The sequence below is a fragment of the Peromyscus maniculatus genome, chromosome 4 (genome assembly GCF_049852395.1).
Source record: "Peromyscus maniculatus bairdii isolate BWxNUB_F1_BW_parent chromosome 4, HU_Pman_BW_mat_3.1, whole genome shotgun sequence".
NCBI classification, from domain to species: Eukaryota; Metazoa; Chordata; class Mammalia; order Rodentia; family Cricetidae; genus Peromyscus; species Peromyscus maniculatus.
In genome coordinates this window covers 123,695,583-123,714,808 of record NC_134855.1, presented here as the reverse complement: position 1 = coordinate 123,714,808, position 19,226 = coordinate 123,695,583, and the positions used below count along the sequence as shown (strand labels likewise).

Here is a 19,226-nt window from a genome sequence, read left to right as displayed (position 1 = left end):
GATTATTTAAACAATAAAAATAATAACAATGGGCTTAACTGTACAAAAGTCCTCGCTGTGGCTTGAATGTGAAACGTCCCCCACAGATGTATATTCTTGAACACCGAGAGGGTACAGAGCCTTTGCGTGGTGGCCCAGCTAGCAGAAGTGAGTCACTGGCCTTGCAGGGAATGTCTGCTTTTGTTCTGGCCCAAGCTTTCTGCTTCCTGTGAGGAGCCACCTCAGGCTCCCTCTGTCCCAGACAGGAGTGCGCCCCTGCCTGTGCCTCCCCTGCCATGCTGGCCCGCACTCCCTCCAAAACTGTGAGCTGCTATAAGCGTCTCCTTTGAGCCTATCATACATTTTATCATAGTGAAAAGTAACTAATATAGCCCCAAATGGGTGTGCGGGCGGGGGTGGGGGGAGGGATAGAGTTTACAGAGAGCCTAAAAGATCAGAGAAACAGCAGGAAAACCATGGTGAGATCAGGTAAACTGCCGGCCAGAGGCCGAGCGGATGAGCCTCCAGGAGTGCTGTGTAATGTGTGGAGGTGTTGTTGGGCGGCAGACACTTCCGAGAAATGGATGTCATCTTCCTGCAAGTTCTAATACACGGTAGTGATCTGGAAACAGTCAAAATACCCGAGAGTTTTCCTTCTGTATGACCCGGGGACACCCCGTTCCTTAGGGGTAACAACTGCTGGGTCTGCTACTGAGGATAAGGCCTTCCACAAGGCCAGGGGACGCAGCTGCCCTGTGGCTGATGCAGAAACACGGTGCAGTTTATCCCTGTACCTTCAGAGGACTGTGTAGAGCAATAAGAAGATGCATCAGGGGAGGTCAGAGCTGGTTCTTGGGGGAGGCAGTGTGGCCTGGCCATCCCTTCCTGGAAGACTGAGAATGAGGAAATCAATGGCAAATGTTCTTTCGGAAAGGACCACGGGGCCATCCTGATGGAGGCCTGGAATCATTCTGTGTAGAAAGTTAAAAGGACAGACTGGGGTCTTCTAATGGCTGTGGAGAATGGGTTAGTTATTGCTTACAGATATCATTTAATTTCATTCTCCTGAGGGAAGTAATGTAAATACTTCTGGTTTTGTGCACAGGCTGTAAGAGGGACCCCCCCCCCCCGCCGCCGCGCCCACACCACCATAGGAATAGTGGGGACTGGAGGAAATTGAAAAACATGCACACTCTTAAGAAATGCCAATGTAGTTCCACTTTGTTACCACTAGGTGGCGCTCACACCCCAGCCCTCCACCCTGGTTTAGGCAGTGAAGTTAAAATGACGTGGTCCAAGCCCTTTTTCAAAGCTCTGGTGAAACCTGCAGGAAGGAGAGCAAGCACCACCAGGCAGGCAGCCCACTGAAGCGCCTGCAGCCGGCCTACAGCGGCAGGTGGCAGGTGGCAGTGGTTCCTGCTGGATGTTCACTACTGGACGGGGCCAGGGAATAAGTCATCTGTGCCAACACTGAATCTTCTTGTGAGCTGCAAGCAAGCAAGTTCCCCAACCTTCTCCCAATAGAAAGCAAGCCTTAGATACCCTCTGCTGCATGTATTTGGTGTGTTGAGGTTAGGAGCTGAGATAACTCACAGTGCTGAGAGCCAGCCACCGGTGCTGAGAGCCCGGCCTCAGATTTGCTGAGCAAGGGCTCCCCTGGGGTCCTGACCTCTAACCTACTTACATGTGGCTCATCCAAAGCTATACTTGGCTTTCTCTTAGGTTCCCACATATTCTGCCGCCGGGCTAAATGTGAACAAACAGAAATGAATTTGACAAAGGCACTCCCTTCCTCTAGGCTTCAGAGAAGTGGTTGGGAACCATGGAAACAGGCTTGTCAATCCTGGTGTCTGCTCTAGAATTCTCCCACAAAAGTCGGGCTGCCTCCAGGCAGGTGGATCTCCCCCCCCCCCCCCCCATGCCAGAGCTTCCCAGGGAACTGCCAAGGGAATGGCTCCGTCAAGATGGAAAAACACGGCAAAGACAAGCCGGAGTGGCTTAGGTGTAGCCAGGAGAAAGGGAGGGAACTGCCTTGGCATCACCATACCAGTCCCAGTGTTTGAATCCTATAAGCTATAACCACAAAAAAACGGGAATGACCACATTGCTGCCATTTATAATCTGTATTAAGCTCATCGGCACTGCGAGAATTTTAAGTAGTGAAAATGACGGGAAAATCAAGAGCCTCGTTTTCTTTCAAGAGGCTCAAACTTGAAAATCTTTCTTCCTTAACTATCAAATCAAGCCAGCCTCCCCCCATAGACAGCACTGGGACCCCCTCACCCCACCCCCACCCCAGCTGCTCTGTATTTAGAACACTCACTTCTCGGGGTCCAGGAGCAGGCAGAGCAAGCGGCGTAGCTAGGGGAGGAATAAGGGGAAGAATCCAATGGGATGTACTCGAAAGCTGTGCTGCACCATGGCTTGTGCTTTAAGGCTAATGGGGCATGCAGGAAGGTAACGGGCATGACATCAGCGGCTGCAGGAAGGAGGACCAGAGAGCAGGAGTTTGAGAAGCGCTGATCCTCTCACAGAAACCTGGAAGAACCTGCTCTGAGGCAGAAGAGGGCGAGGAGACGGCTGAAGTACATAGGAGAAAAGGGTGGTGAAAATAAAGGACTGGAAGGTAGCCGGGTGGCACAAAAGCAAATGCAAGGCACAAACTAAGAATTTAAAGTCATTTTCCTTGCAAAGCTGAGTGGCCCCTTGAGAGCAAGCTGCCTCCTCCAGAACAGCTGACAGACACCCCTCCCTCTGGAGTGAGCAAACGCAGAGATGACTCCAGCCTCCCAATATTCCCAGCACCACATGGTTCCTTCCATACAGCCACCACAGTGATGGTAAAACCAGCTAACTTCTCTGCGGCCACAGTCAATTCATTTCAGGGCTTGACATTTCTGTCACAATCGTTCCCCTGGAAAGCTTCTAGCTATCATCGTCATTTCCCCTTGGCCAGAAGAAGAGTTGGAATGAAATGGAGTCCAGTTAATGCTAGGGAATCATGAAAGAATCAGTTAATTCTCAGTGAAGAATGGGATTAAGAGGGAAAGGGGACTGGCCAGAGAGAAGGCCACCTGGAAGGCAGAGGACCAAGTTTCACCATGACCATTAAGATTGCTTTTCAGCCGGGCGGTGGTGGCGCACGCCTTTAATCCCAGCACTCGGGAGGCAGAGCCAGGCGGATCTCTGTGAGTTCGAGGCCAGCCTGGGCTACCAAGTGAGCTCCAGGAAAGGCGCAAAGCTACACAGAGAAACCCTGTCTCGAAAAACCAAAAAAAAAAAAAAAAAAAGATTGCTTTTCTACCACAGGAGGAACAGGACCAAACCATTTCTGGAGTATTTAAGATTATCTGCTGTGGTGGATAACTTATTGTCAACTTGACACTTGGGAAGAGGCTTGAAGGAGGATTGTCTCCATTGGGTTGGTTTATGGGTGTGTCTGTGGGGATCGTCAAGTTAACTGCTGTGGGAAAGCCCAGCCCAGTGTGAGCAGCAACATTCCCTAAGCAAGGAGTTTTGAACTGTGTCAGGGTAGAGGGATTGAACTGAGCACAAGCGGGAAGTGATCATATGTGCATTGACCTCTCTCTGTTCTAGACTATGGATATGATGTGACTTGTGGTTTGAAGATCCTATCTTGACTCCCCCCCTGCCCCCAATAATAGACTGTAACCTGGAAGTGTAAGCCAAAGAAGCCCCTCTTCCCCTATACTGCTTTTTTTTTATCAGCCTTTTTTTTTTTTTGTGAATCACAGCAACAGAAATAAAACTAAAACAGCTACCTTCATGAGTTCTAGGGTGTGTAAGGTAAAACTCTTTTTTTTTTTTCTAACAACATGCTCACAGAATAAGGAATATTTCAGACTCTCAGAGGCAGATTTTATTGGAAGGAAAAATCTGGATTCTATATAGCTGTACTGTACAGCTGGAGCTACACTGGCATGGTGTAGCTGAACCATCTTAGATACCTTCTCCGAATGCCTGACAGGCATGGATGCCTGTAGGAGTGTTCATAGTTTCTGCAGGACTCTTGTTGCCTCACTAGAACCACACTATTCAATACGGTCGTTACTAGCCATCTATGGCTGTATAATGCAACTGAACTTAACAAACAATAAAATTTCGTTGTTTGCTCTTGCTAGCTGCATTTCAGGTGTTCCGTAGCTGCACATGCCCATATGGCTACCATGGCTACTGTATGAGACAATGAAAAGGGACAGAAAGCTCTGAGTTCAGCCAGGAAAGTGTCTCCCAGGGGTCATGTTGAAAGCTTGGTGCTTGGGTTGACCCTATTAGAAGGTTGGTGAAATCTTTGTGGAGAGGAACCAAACGAAAGGTCTTTAGGCCATTGGGGCATGTCCTTGAAGGTGACACCTGGATCTCTGTCTTCTCTTTTCTTTCTTGTTGTTTTGGCTTGTGAGGTTGTCACTTTGTTCCACCACACACACCTGTCATAATGGGTTCAAAGCAACAGGGTTACTGGAATTTGAACTTGGGCTCCTGGGTCCATGAGCTAAACACACCTTTCTATTTATAAGTGCCTCAAGTATTTTGTCGCGGCAATGACAAGGTAACTAAGGCAGAGTCAGTGCCCGTCTCTGGCAAGAGTGCGTCACCTCAGCTGTTTCTTTGCCCCCATGGGATCTCTTTACCCAGGGGCTCTGCGAAGCGCTTTCCCAGTGACGGAAGCAGAAGTAGTCTCTTGAACTCAAGCCTCTTTGCTGTGCCCGCACCCAGAGTGGCTTGAGGACTGTGCCAACCAGGATCAGTGGCTTCTCCGCTCTGTCATCCAGACAGACAACACTCTGAATTGGATTTCTGTACCAGCCCAAGTTATGGGAAAGCTATTCCACAGAGCTTTCCATCTCCCACGAAGGTTCTCTCCTCTTCATGTTCACAATCCCTGACTACAACTGAGATGAAATGTAAAAATAAAGTAGTTCCTTTTGGGCAGCTGTTAGACTGATGATGTGATGGATCATTTGCATTTATGTAAATTTCATGATTATGTAAATCACAGCAACATTTCAATGCAAGAAACTTGACAGGCTGGCTGGAATTTGGAAAAAGGGCAGGACTGGGAGGCCTGCTATGCCCATGAACTAAGTGCTCCTGGGTGTGGAGGAGAGGCAGGGAGGCCTGCGCTGATGTGTGGACAGCTGTTGCATATGTGAGCAGACACACAATGGGAGGCGCTGCAAAGAACACAGAGTATTCTCAGGACTTAAGAGTGGCATCTCTCCTGCTTCCAGGCATTGTCTCGCTTTCCCATGGCCAGAGATTCCAATCCAGAGGGTGTATGAGGCTAAAGGGAGGCTGTATTCCTGAGGGGAGGGCAATGGGAACAAAGTACTGTGTGTTTTTGAAAGAAGGATTGCTTTAGACAGTGGTATATCATCATTTCAGGCTAATCATAAAATAGCACTGAGGAAGATTTAGATGGGGCCTAAGTACCGGCGTGAACTGACTTTGAGTCTGTTGATGAACGGTCTTTGTTTTGGGGGACTGTGTGTGGAATGCACACACCTGTCTCACTCGTATGTTCTTGCTTTCTGCCCTGTCTGTGTCCCCCCTTCACTGTTATGTCTCAGCCGTCTTAGATTCCAAGCAATAAGGAAGCTCTTTGCATTCTCCTGGCCGGACTCATCGCCCTCTGTTCTCTCACAGCAAGCAGCATCCCTGGAGAATCTGTTCTGGCCATCTTTGGATCTCTAGGCCTCCTGGTTTGTCCTTGGGGCTCTGTTGTGTGACCCTTCAGGGTGTCTTGATGAGAAGATACATGGAAATAGCATCTGGTCCCACTTAACCCACGCTTGCCCTGTGAGTGAATGGGTACTCCTTGTACAACCTCAGGGGGTCAGCTGAACATTTCAGAACTTAAAAAAATTAATAATCAAATTAAATTGTTTGGGAAGCTTGGTGATTATTTTGTGGGCTGAGGAAAGGGCTTTTTAACAGAGGCATTTTATGTGGCCATGGCGCCGTCCTGTAGGAAGCTAGGCATTACCTAAAGAAAACTGAATGAAAATGTTTTTGTTATTATATATGTGGTCATAAAATAGAGGAATTTAAAAAAAGTACTGACAAAAAGCTCCAGAGAGTTTGTGAGTTTTGGTCTAAGGCTGGGGTGAGGAATAGATATGGGGATGCTGTAAAAGCTACTTTGCTAAGTGCTGCCCTTCTGGACTGAGGATGTATTTTATTCCTCACACAGTCATGTGAAAATGATCCCAGATGGTTGGATTAGGGAGATCGCTCCGTTAGTAAAGTACTTGCTGTTCAAGCAGAAGGGACTGGGTGTGGATTCTCAGCATCCAAGTCAACACTGGGGGTGGGAACACATGTTTTCGGGGTCTCAGAGACCAGTGGATCCTGGGCTCCCCGATTAGCTAGTTGAGTCAAAACAAAAAGCTCCCCATTCCGTGAGAGATCCTGGCCCAAACACTAAAGTGGAGAAGTGATTAAGGAAGACATTCCAATATCAGGCTTTTGCCTTCACAGGGGTGAGCAGGCACCCACACCCACACCCACACATGTGCGAGAGCACACACACATACACTCAGATATAGATGATAGATAGATAGATAGATAGATAGATAGATAGATAGATAGATAGATATCAGATAGATAGAGACTATGAAAATATGGTCCACACTCACTAACAGAACTCAAAATTGTAGACAAACTAAGCCTGCACAGACGAACATGATCTTGTTTCTCTCGAATTTCAAAATTGACTCTGGAAATGATCGTGGATATATCAGAGATCAATAATCCCAAAGGATTTCCTTTCCACAGTCAGAAGTTATGCTTTTCAAAGTCCAGAGCCCCTAGTGGAAGATGATGCAGGCTGCAGTTGCAGTTTCCTGGGTTCCACTCCAAAATCCAAAGAGTAAAAATCTCTGGCTTCCACATTTTAGATAAGAGTGCTAATTGTTTTGGATATTCACCAAAGTTAGAGGAATGTCGTTTAACATACAATGAAGCAATATTCATCATTGAAGACTCCCATCTTAAGAATAAACATATGCAATTTCTCTCAAAGTCATAAAACCCTAATTTTGACAACCCATCTGTAAATACCCAAGTCTCCAGCTGATGCTAAGGCATCATTTGATGCTGCAGTCTGTTGCTTGCTGAAGGAAACACAGGGCAGCATCAGCAGCCAGCATGTCCAGCTGTCTCAGCTCTGTGATTTATATACCACGGCCCCAGGGCAGATGGTTGCTTGGCCCAAAGACCAAGTTCAGGAGGGTGTGTCATCTGTGACCCAGAGAAGCCAAACCTCTTTACTTCTTCACACACCATTAGCAGCAATTGTATCTGATTTATCTTGGACAGGTCCAGATAAATTGGACTGAAGAAAAGTTCTTCCACACACTGTCCAGGAGGCATCTATGCAGAAAGCCAACACTCACAAGACTGCTCTGGGAGTGGATATGGCTGAGTTTGTGGTCCGGGAGACCTTGTCTGTCTACTTTACATGCCACTGTCTTGTGTTTGTAAGCCTAGTCATCTCTCTGCACTTCAGCAGAAGTAGACAGTTGCATTCGTTTAGGGTTGGCATCCCTTACTCACATGTCTCTTGAGAAAAAAACCCGTAATTTTCAAAAAGCATGAGAAAATTACCTGTGGTGGTTTGAAAGATAAAGGCCCCCAAAGGGAGTGGCACTATTAGGAGGTGTGGCTTTGTTGGAGTAGGTGTGGCCTTGTTGGAGAAAGTCTGTCACTGTGGGGGTGGGCTTTGAGATCTCCTACGCTCAAGCTACACTCAGTGTGGCACACAGTTGCTTCCTGTTGCCTATGGATCAGGATGCAGGACTCTCAGCTCCTTCTCCAGCATTGTGCCTGCTTGCATGCCACCTGCCATGAAGATAGTGGACTAAATCTCTGAACTGTAAGCCAGCCCAGTTAAATGTTTTCCTTAATAAGAGTTGCTGTGGTCATAGTGTCTCTTCACAGCAATATAAACCCTAACTAAGACAATGCCCTAAAAAGGCAGAATAGTGGAATGTACAGGAGCAATGTGTGTTGGTCCCTTGCAGGGCAAAGCTCACCAGAAACTATGTTTGGAAAGTCTGGGTTGAAGTCAAAAAGAATCTTCTCAGTTTGAAGTGACTAACCCTTTCTTAAAGGTAATGGCTGAGAATAAGCATAGAGTTCATATGTGTTCGAAAGTCTATCGCCTATGACTTCAAATGATGAACATAATTCTGCTCTTGATCCTGCCCGAGGTTCCTGCTTAAGCCCCAGAGCTCAGAGGACATACTTGAGAACATATGTAACTTAGTTTCCAGGACAACCCACAGGAAAGTGTTGTGTAAAGCAGGCCATACAGTCCTGATGCACAGATAAGCAAATGAAAACCCAGAGAGAGTGATTTCTCCAAAATCAATTTTGCTAGTAAGAAGGTGTGATAGGCACAGTTTTCTAGACACTCAGAGCCAATATACATGCATCATACACGTACATCAGATTACTAATGAAGTGGTGGCTCACATCTGCCATCTGTAAAGCTGGCAATATAATTCTGGACCAAGCCTAAAGACATGATAACCAGGGAGCCACTGGCTCAGCTCCCTCTCTGAGTTGGAGGGTCCAAGGGCACAGGAACATGAATGACTCCACCTAAGCAGGGAGAACACACTACCACTCTCTACCATGTCCCTTTAGGTGCTGAGGGGTTGGCTGATACCCACTCACTTTGCTGAGAGAGGTCTTCTCTTTTAATATTGATATAAATGCTCTGTCTGGACAGTGAGGTGATATTTTATTTGTACTCTAACAAATAAAGCTTGCCTGGGGATTCTCTGATCTTTCAGCTTTCACCCCAATATCTGGCTCCATTTTTTTTAATTAATAAGATCATTTAGCAACTAGTGTTATAGGACAGACTATATATTCGGCTTGAATCTGAACTATCTCACAAGTTTTGATTATTTGTTCTCCAGCTGATTCAGGAAGTGAGGCCCAGCTGGTAGAAATATGACATCAGAGGCAGGCCTTGGAGGGGGGCAGCCTAGCCATTTGCTCCTGTCTCATTCTCTGCATCCAAGTCCATCATGAGGTTGATGGTCTCTGCCACATGTTCCCAGCACCCTGGCCTTAACTATTCCACCATCCCTCCTTGCCATGATGGCCTGAATCCCTCTGAGACTTTGAGTCCAAACAAACCTTTTCTCCTTTAAGTTGTGTCTGTCAGGTATTGTGGCAATGAGACCAAGTAACCAATACACAGAAACACCCTGAAATAATGTACCACTGAGAACCGGGCCCTCCTCAGCCAGTCAAGTTGACATGTAGAATTAACTATCACAAGAGGGACTGGTATTAGGGGTCAGGTCTCCAAATTCCTCTTTGTTTTCCTTATTTGGAACTATACACTTCCACGTGGCTCTGCCTGCCAGGCTAAGGAGTTTGGTCACCTCTGGTCAGTTAAACAAGGGATTTCTTGGTGGAGACTTGGATGACTCTGAGGATTTACTGGGGACAGAGAGGGGAGGGTAGTGGGTGACAGAAATGTTGTAATCTGACCCACCAAGAACCGTAGCATGGCTGACGCATCCATTCAGGCTAAGACCATAGCCCCAAGTGAAGTGGGGACGTGCTTGGGACATTTTTATGAGGTGAAATCTACAGGACAGTTAGGTCAAACAGGTATAGGGGAGTTGGAGAAAAGGGGGACTTAATGTAATTTCCAGGTTGGGTAGTCAGGATAGACATGAGGGCAGAAATACAGCAAAGCGAGTCCACTTTCGTTAGACATTTCAAGAGTTAGTAGAGATGCGCAGCTGTGTAGTCCAGAGTTATTTACCCACAACGGTCCTCAGGGAGATCTACTTCTGAGAGCACAGGAGTGGGTGTGGGTGTGGTCATGGAAGGCAGGCTGTGTGATGAAGACGATGACGAGGGAACATTGAGAGGGGAAGAGTTGGGGGGCATCAGGGAGGGGAGTCAGGAGCCATGAGGCTAGCAAGAAAGAAGAGTCAAAGGATCACAGAAGAGCTGCAGGACACTTAGATTCAGGCCATCTAAGACCACTGTTCTGCATACCCAGTGAGCAAGCAGTGTTCTGGGTAACCACAGTAACTTGGAGAAAGGAACACTTATCCACACAAAGACACAAACTTGCTCATTAGTGGCTATGTCCTTGAGAGAAACTCCACACTGACAAGTCCCACACTGTCCTGTGCTGAGAAGTATCGTGGTAAGACTGAACTAAAATGGTAAAAGCAACTTACCACAATGAGCGCGACCACAGACAGTGTGTAGTAGATGGAATCCCTCAGCAGGCACCAGGAGGAAAGAGCCACGACCTACAGGAAGTGGGAGACAAACAGGAAACAGGCTGTCAGGCTAGTCACACAAGACAGTGTGGCTCTTGCCAGCACTTGTCCTCCATGAGGACCCAGACAGAAGAGAAGGGAAGGGGGTGTCTCCCCTTTCTACTTCAGAAGAGCCATCTGTATTCTTGGCCAGTGGTAAACCAGAGACATAGACTCACATATGTTTGCCGTGTGACCCTGATCAATCTGTCCATCAATGGGTAAAGGCTTTAGGGCTATGAGTCTGGGTTCTTCCCATAAGATGACACAGCAGGTGGACTGACAGGAAATGACTAGTGACAGAAAACGGGAGGGGTCGGGGATTTGTACCTCCGTGACTGTGGTCTGACCTCTGAGAAGGAGAGAAGGAGGGCTGATGTGTCTGGCTGCTGAGTGGTTCCAGAACTGCATAGGTAAGGTCAAGGTGGGCCCTGGGGCAAAGGTGCTTATGAAGGGAGTCTTACATCACCAGGCATTTGAGTTGCTTAGCACCTTTCATGTGAAGGGAGGGACAGGTGTGAACTCATGCCGGAGTCAACACGGAATGAGCACCTGGCCTGGGCAGCTGCTGCCCTTCAGAAGGCAGGCAGGCCCCTGTAGACCCTCCAGGTTTTCTGGCCTCATTTCTATCATGTGGCTAGATCTGTTAGCAACTGACCAAACTTAATTAGAATTAAAAACTAAATGGATTTACCTAGCAATTTGGAAAGAAAGTTACTTTAGTGGTTGGTCGATGCCACTTTAAGGAGATGTTGGCTTTACTGAGCCATGGCTACAGATATGGGGAGGTGTGGGCAAGCCATTGCTCCCCCTGTAAATCCTTTGAAGTCTCTTTTTAGGGGGTACTTTGGCAGACTTGCATAGAGCTATCCGGAAAAGCCCACAGAACCACGTCCGCAGGTCGTTAGATTAGCCTCTTCCCTTAGCTCACGGCCACGGGACATCTGTTTGGCTGCTTTCACCTTTGGCCTAGTGGGTGGAAAAGGGTGTCACAAATGCCAACACTCGCGGGTAGGCCAGTGACAGGCACGCGCTGCACCAAGCGCTCGTGGAAAAGGGATTTCAAAGGGAAGGTGGCCTCTCCTACCTCTGCTGATCCTGACCGCTGGGTCAGCTACAAAGACCAGGCAGAGGAAAACGCGAGAAGGCTTTTTATATTCAGCTAACACGAAAGACAGGCCAGCCTCTTTCCATTAGTACATCCTTCTACGTGGCACACTGACATGCAGATATTTTCCATGGCTAATTTTGCCTCATTAGGTCTTTGTACTGGCTGATTTAAGTTAATGATGACAGGGTTGTCCAGAAGAGACCCACTCCACGGCAATTGCTGCAGAGTGATTACAGAGCTTTCTTTACCCTTTCATCATTCTCCCTTGGATTGTGGACTCTTAGAAGCCGTGGTCATCACTCACCATGGATGGAATAGAATAAATTGAACTAAACTGCTCATTTGTCAGCAGGTTGCAAAAGGTCTTGGATATTTATTCAATTTATTATAATCAAGCAAATGAATTTACAACAGGAGACAAATACCAGTTCTGAACCTCAAGCAAATCACTTGGGCTTTTTAGATGGCAGACTGAATCACACTATTGCCATTCCTCTTTCTTATTATTCCGTGGCCATATGACAATACAAATATTCTTAAAACAAGACAAAACCCACAAGTAGAAAAAGAAGAGAAGAGATAATCCGAGCAATACAATTTTGGAATCTGGAAAGCAGGGTCACTCACTTGGCTTTGTAGAAAATTCAGAAGCCAGGTGGCAGATAGGCCTTGAAATACAACTAAAAGACAATTTAAGAATTTCATTCCTAGGCTTCCTCCCTCATTTTTACAGCCCAGCCACAGTCTATCCCTCACCTTAGCAGAAGGTAAGAGCGGAGGTGCCTGAGCAACAGCAGTTCTGCAGAGAGAGCTGCAGAGGGAGGAGATAACCATGTGTGTAGTCTAGGAGTGACTTCTGGAAGCCAGGGACTTACACATCTTCAGAGTCAAGAGGCCCTCAAGTGTGTGGCAAAACAAGGTCAAAAACCAAAACTATAATCTAAATTATTCATTTAGGTTAACGATACAAAACACCACATAGCCACAGAATTTCACAACGGTCAGCTAAGAACAGACCTGAAAATTGAGACAGAGACAGAAGAAGGAGTGAGGGGAACGAGGGGCCAGGGGAGGTGGAGGGAGGGGAGAGGGAGAGGGAGAGGGAGAGGGAGAGGGAGAGGGAGAGGGAGAGAGAGAATGAGAGAGAGAGAGAGAGAGAGAGAGAGAGAGAGAGAGAGAGAGAGAGAGAGAATATAAATGACCCAAACAGATCAACAACTGATATCTCAACAAATACTGGAAACCAGAAAAGAAATGGGTAATATCTTTAAGATTAGAGAGGGAAATTATTTTAACTGAAAGTTTGTACAACCGACTTATCAGTTAACAGTGAGACAAGAGTAAGTACTAAAGTTTAGCTCCATTAAACATTTCTCTCTGATGCTTCATTCCTGAGTAGACATCACTGGAGGATGCACGCCTTCAAAACCAGAATCACACAGAGAGCAGGCTACAAAACACCAGGAACACAGCAACTAGACTCTGTCATAAAAACTGAAGGACATTTCTAGAATGGTGGCAAGAGGAAATTATAGGAGGGAGACAAAATTTTATAAAATATTTGCAGCAAGTTTAGAGGGTGCCTACTTGTGACACACAGCTGCAATCCTAGCACTTGGGAGGCTAAGGCTGGAGGAGAGTGAGTTCGAGGCCAGCCTGAGCTACATGGCAAGACCCCATCTCTTAAAAACTCATGCCCCGGTCAAACTGAAACAAATAAAAAGATAGTTATAAACTACCAGGAAAACAGAAGTGTTCCAGAAAGATTGTGAACCATTACATATTAATGGCCCAGTTAGAAAGAGAGGCTGCAGAGTCATAATAAATTAAGCCTGATGATGTATAAACAAACTTAGGATACAAGTCTTTGAGGATAATTCAGGGAGGGCTGGGGCTAAAGGCTCCTCTCCCATGCTGTGAAGTCAATACAGAATGCTTGCAACTGAAAATCCAATCGCTGCCAGCTCAGCATGTTATTTAGGGATTTCATAGCAGATATCGAGAGCAGTCACATTAGTGGAAAGTAGTGGGAAATTGGTACTGATGGGGCTGGAAGATGGCTGTTTTCCATAACAGGTCGCTAATAACTGGTTCCCTGCTTAAGCTCTGTGCATATATAACCTTAATAAAAACAGGAAAGTGTAATACAAATTATCCACTGAGATTTACTAATGCAGGAAATGAACCCCGCGCCAAGTCCAGATGTCAAAATCGAGCAGACTGTAATATATTTTTTCTCATTATGAATTGTCTTTAGCATCTGGACTGTGGACAAACTTCAGCTTCAGATTAAGATGTAACATGTTACAAAAACAATTTCCCCGCTACAGATGGGGTGAACTTGGAGCATAGTAAGAAGGCATCAAACCGGAGAATAACTCTTTCCCCTCAAGAGGTAACTGGGGGAAGACACACCCCCAAACCTTCCACAGCTCTGCCGGAGATAAGGTGAAGACTCCATCAGGGACTCTTGTCCCTTCTGCCTAATGTTCTGGTCCCACCATTCACTGGTAATGACCATTTTTACCTGACCCTGCAGCTAAGGGGTGCAAAGGGTTATTTCATGCAATCTGCACGATGTCCGAGTATGTGAGGGCTTGCCCTCTTTTGCCAGCTATCAGAGCTGGGCAAGACTGAAAGATTTGACCAGGGTTATGCCAGGAGAATGGGGCGTGTGTGTGTAGAATTAATATCCAAACCCAGGAAGCTTGGGTTTTGAGTCCCTGTACCTGCACAGCGTGCTATACATTACCTCACGGGAGGCAAGACTGAAAAAAAAAAAAAAAAAAAAACCAAAAATCAAAACCAGATGCCCCCTTGCCATCGTATTCCTTCTCTAGGGAGGGAGTCTCCTTCCTCCATTACTTTAAGCTTTTAGGACAAGAGTATGAGAAATGTAGCTAGAAGGGGAAGTAGTTGGAGCTTAAAGCACAAGACGGCATCGGCCACAGTTCAATTTAGAAATGAAGTATTTTAAGGAGATGCAATGACAAGTGGTTGAAGCATGTCTGCAGGTATGGATGTGGATGTACTAAGAGGGAGAGAGTTGATTCAATGCATACTGGAACTACCGGTCCATTTGTCCACTTCGCAAAAAGAACATCCCTGCCATTGCTTGGTAATTGGTTCATTTTCCTTAAACATGGATACAGGAACCCTATAGGGTCCACACAGTTCCCTTTGCTTCTCTGAGGAAGATGGAGGCAGGATCCACCTGACTCACATCCTGAACATATTTATTGGTCGAGATAGATAGATCAGTATCCCCGAGCAAACAGGGAAGGTCCTGTGCATCTGTCTGCAGGTGTCACCCAACCCAGAGCAGGCTGACAAGCACATAGCTCAGCTTCTGTCACACAGTGACCGACAGGAGGCAAGACAAGTCATCCTGGAGAAGTGACCAGAACAGGGGTCCTGGGAGGAACCCCACAGACAGGAATTCTGCCCTTGCCCTCATTTTTCAGTGGCACAGATGGTGGGGATTGCAAAAGGCCACCCGACGGACAGACGGACGGACGGACGGATGGCAAACTCCTCCGCCATCCAGCCAGAGGCTCTGCCCCACCCCCAGAGCTCTAGGAATCCCTCCCAGCTGGAATTTCATCTTGATATTTCCTTGCTATTTCTGAAGAGCATTTCACACATTCTCCACTGAATATGCAGCTTCGATTTCCTTCCTATAATTCCATTTCATTTCAGAGTGGTATAAATGAGAAAAAGAAAATCACACTTCCCAAACACAGGAAAACACATTCTTCTCTCTTTTGGGATTCTAGATTCTTCAAAGAAGTTAAAAGTAATTGTTTACAACAAAATTATGCCTTCTGTATATGGATATATATTATAACTCTCCACACAGCTGTGTATATATATGATATAAATAGAGTATCTTTGGAAATATAATGTATATGTGCATATAATTCAATATAATATGTACGACCAATTTTTCTTGATAGCTATATGACATGTCAGACACATTTTAAAAAGTCAAATCCTCTTATTTTGTTAGTGTTTTTATTTTTAAATAAAAATATCAAGACAGACCAAACACCACAATAATTGCACAACATGAAGTTTCTGTTGTCTCAGAGAAATGCTATTTCATACAAACTTCATGGAACAAAGATTAAGAAGAAGACCATAAGATGGGTTTTGTTTCAAGCTTGCTTGCTTGCTTGCTTGCTTCCTTCTTTCCTCCCTCCCGCCCTCCCTCCTTTCCTTCCTTTCTTCTTTCTTTTTCTTTTTTTTTCAAGACAGGGTTTCTCTTTGTGTAGCTTTGCACCTTTCCTGGAACTTGCTCTGTAGCCCAGGCTGGCCTCCAACTCACAGAGATCCACCTGGCTCTGCCTTCTGAGTGCTGGGACTAAAGGCGTGCACCACCACTGCCCAGCTTGTTCCAAGCTTTTGAGCTGACACAATTTCCACAGCCAATTCCTATCTCAGGCAGGAAACACAGCCATACAGTCTGGAGCTAGGACAAGGCTCGAAGACACCGGCACTCATGTCTGGACAGAAGAGGGACTAGGGTAGGCTTTTCCTCCACCAGGAAGTCTTGGTGCTACCAAATGTCCACTCTTCAGATTTGCTGCAGAATATTTCTACACTGGGGAAAACAATCAGATTCTAAATGGCTTTGCTTTCTAGAAGTTTGCTATGCCATGGTTTTTCAAAACACATGAGCTTCTGAATATTTATCTTTTTCTTGTCTTTTTATTTGTGTGTATGTCTTCCTCTGTCATTAGCCACTTTACTTTTTGAAACAGCATCTCTCACTGAAGCTGAAGCTCACTGAGAGGCTGGACTGGCTAGCAGTCCCCTGGAGCCCTCCCATCTCTTCCTCCCAGAGCTTATGTTATGGGCATGTGCTGCCTATCTGAGCTTTTGGGTCCCCTAACCCAGGTTGTCACACTGGAGCAGCAGACACTTTGTCCACTGAGCCACTTCTCCAGCCAATCAACTGTGGCTTATTTGTTAATCCTCATGATGGGAACATAAAGTGAATTCATATTTAATTTTTTTCTAAAAAAAAAAATCGTTTTGGGATCTAGTTTTACACAAGAAAAACAATTGGCAGTCAACAAGCTTCTGCCCGAGATGTGTTTAAATAAAGAGGCCACCTCAGGACAGTGGGCACAGAGAATGATCTTTTGAATGCTCTCCATCGAGCATGCTGAGTGACGAACGTGGCCATTCATATGACCTGGGTTTCCGAGGGGTTAAGAAGGGCCTTCTCCATCTCATATAACATTATGTAAGCCACCGCCTGATATTTCAGTTCACCCACAGGATGCACAGAGTTTGCTCTGCAGCAGCAAAGAAGACAATGCTAATCCACAGGGCTATTTCCTGCTGTGTCCCTGGGACCCTTAACCCATTAAAGGACCAGGTGTAGGGGCATCTGCCTTCACCGCTGGGCACTGATGTACCAACACTTAGCTCAGCATTTGTTAGTGCTAGTTATTTGATATAAGTTTCTTGAATAAAAGTAGCATGTTTAGGGTACCTTATTAACTATCATGTGCTCAACGAAAGAAACAAGAAATGCTATTATTGAATGTGGTGAGATGATTCTAGGAAACATTTTTGGGACGTTGGAGAAGTGAGGCAGATAGCAGAAGGGAGACAAAAAAAATTGTGGTAATGGGCAAGTGAGGCTCAGGCCCATTGGGAGGCAGGCAGAGCAAGAGCATCTGGGCTACGCAGCCTCTGACCCTATCAGCCACTCGAGTGTGACATTTCCTGATACCTTTTAACCCAGAAGGGCAAAACAGGCCTCCGTGGCAAGGGAGAGCCCCTAGAAAAAGAAATGAAGCTTTACAGTTGGAAATCAGGCCAGGGGAATTGAACTGGTAAAGGTAAGGGGTCACGGGTGGGGCACTGGCTATGTCTCCTCTACCTAAAAATGTGACTTTACACAAGAAGTCAATGAACACAGCACCCCCCTCCACGTCTTTGTAATCAAGAGTAAGCAAGTTTCTTTATGGGCAGAGTTAACTGTTTGGGAGTCAGGCTGGATGGGGAAAGGGTTTGGAGGCATCTGCAATAACTGTACTGCATCATGAAAACATCTGGATTCCCACGACTGACTATGTCTGCCAAGTCTGCCTTCATTCGCTATCTCCTGGATAATGAGATGAAATGCTGGACTGAAGTGCTTAGTAAAACCAAGTATGTATTTTTTTTTTTCTCATCAAAATTCATCGATGCCCTCATCTACCCTTTGGAGGTGGAAGCCTTGAGGCCGGGCTCCTTAGCTGTCAGTGTTTGGTGATTTAATTGTTGGTGTTGGCAGTCACCCCTCAGGATCACTGAAGAACCATCCAAACCTGCTTCTCACTAGCACAGTGATGTATTCGCACTTACAATGTTGGCTGGAGGACAGGGGGTACCTAAGTCAGAGTCACAGACAGAATGGAAAATACAGAGAGTAAGGAGCTGGCGCGGGGACCATAGCCCTCCAGCCCTTGACTCACACAGTAGGGTCTAGACATGATACATTGGGCATAGAAAACTAATGAGGATCTTCAGGCTAGAGAACAACCATGGTGTGTGTGTGTGTGTGTGTGTGTGTGTGTGTGTGTGTGTGTGTGTGTGTGTGTGTGTGTGTGTTTAGGAAGGATGACACTACAAATGGGAGGTTCCGCTTGTATGGGGGTTTCTTACTTCATCTGGTGTAGGTCCCAGTCCTGTTGAGGAGGCGTCCCTTTTTACTATGTATAGTTCCATGTAAAAAAAATTGCTACTCCTTTTTAAGTCCCTTCCACTAAAAAGAGAACAGGAAAGATCCAGACTAGAACTTATTTAAAAATGGACACCCTTCAAGTTAGCATCAGATATATTTTACATGGTAAATGTATTCTCATTTTACATAATATAATGTATTCTCACTTACATAATATAATGCGACAATCTCAAGCTTGAGGGACCATTATGGTGCCCTGATCTGTAACAGGTCATTAGAGGGCTTGGTCTTCAAGAGGGCATGCAGCTTCTATGCATTCAAAGTGGGGCAAAATGGGTCATTCATCTAGATCATGTGACTTGAGTAATCAGACAGCTAGACCACATACAGGATGGGAGTTTAAGCTTCTGGAAAAGAGCCCTCCCTCAAATGATACACACTGTTCCATTAGCATTCACTGTCTACTGCATTATCAGGTTGGAGGAGGGGGCTTTCCCTGGTGTTAGAGGGTGGATAAAGGTATCCTGGGGGCCTGAAGGTCCTCTTACCTTCACTTGAGCTGAAAATTAAGAGCCTAGAACAAACAAAACAGAAAAAGAGGAGGACCAGCTATTTTTTAAAATACAAGCTAGATACGGATTTGGATTTACAAGTTTCCATTCCATACCTGAAAAATCCAAGGTTCTCTGATTTCATCCTTTAAAGCACCAGAAGTGGGATTTGTGTATATTTACAATAGTGTTTGCAAAAGCATGGGCTTGTTGCCATAGTAGATGCTAATCTGACTTAAAATGGAGCTTGTGTTTAAAGAATAAATGTGGTTGATCCCAATGCTCAGCCCAAACTCTTCCGGATATTTGGTGGGAGCTCCATGTGGGAGGGAGGCATCTATCCATCCTCCGTGGGGTGAGGATTCAGGCTGTGTTCCTCCCTTAGAGGTGTATGGTGATATTTTTATACTAAACAATACCAGTTGCTATGTCTGTGGCTCATCTGGCTCCAGTTGACTTGCAGCCAATCTATTTTAAGTCATTTTTGAGATGCAGGGTGGGGAGAGCAGGTGACGCTCATGAATCAGTCCTGCAGCCAGGGCAAATTGAACGCAAGGGCATTTCATAATGTGTACTTA

General features: G+C 45.9%; 1 protein-coding gene across 2 annotated transcripts in view; it reads right to left on the bottom strand.

The window, feature by feature from the left end:
- The window catches only part of Slc24a3 (solute carrier family 24 member 3), a 487,223-nt gene that overhangs the window by 56,465 nt on the left and 411,532 nt on the right, over positions 1–19,226 (bottom strand). Inside the window, exon 7 of one of the 2 annotated variants that reach the window (XM_006984474.4) lies at positions 10,221–10,295. The exons of the other annotated variant lie outside the window; for it this stretch is intronic. Within the exon in view, the coding sequence (XP_006984536.2) occupies positions 10,221–10,295 (75 nt within the window). The remainder of the gene's footprint in view (positions 1–10,220; positions 10,296–19,226) is intronic. 2 annotated transcript variants of the gene reach the window in all.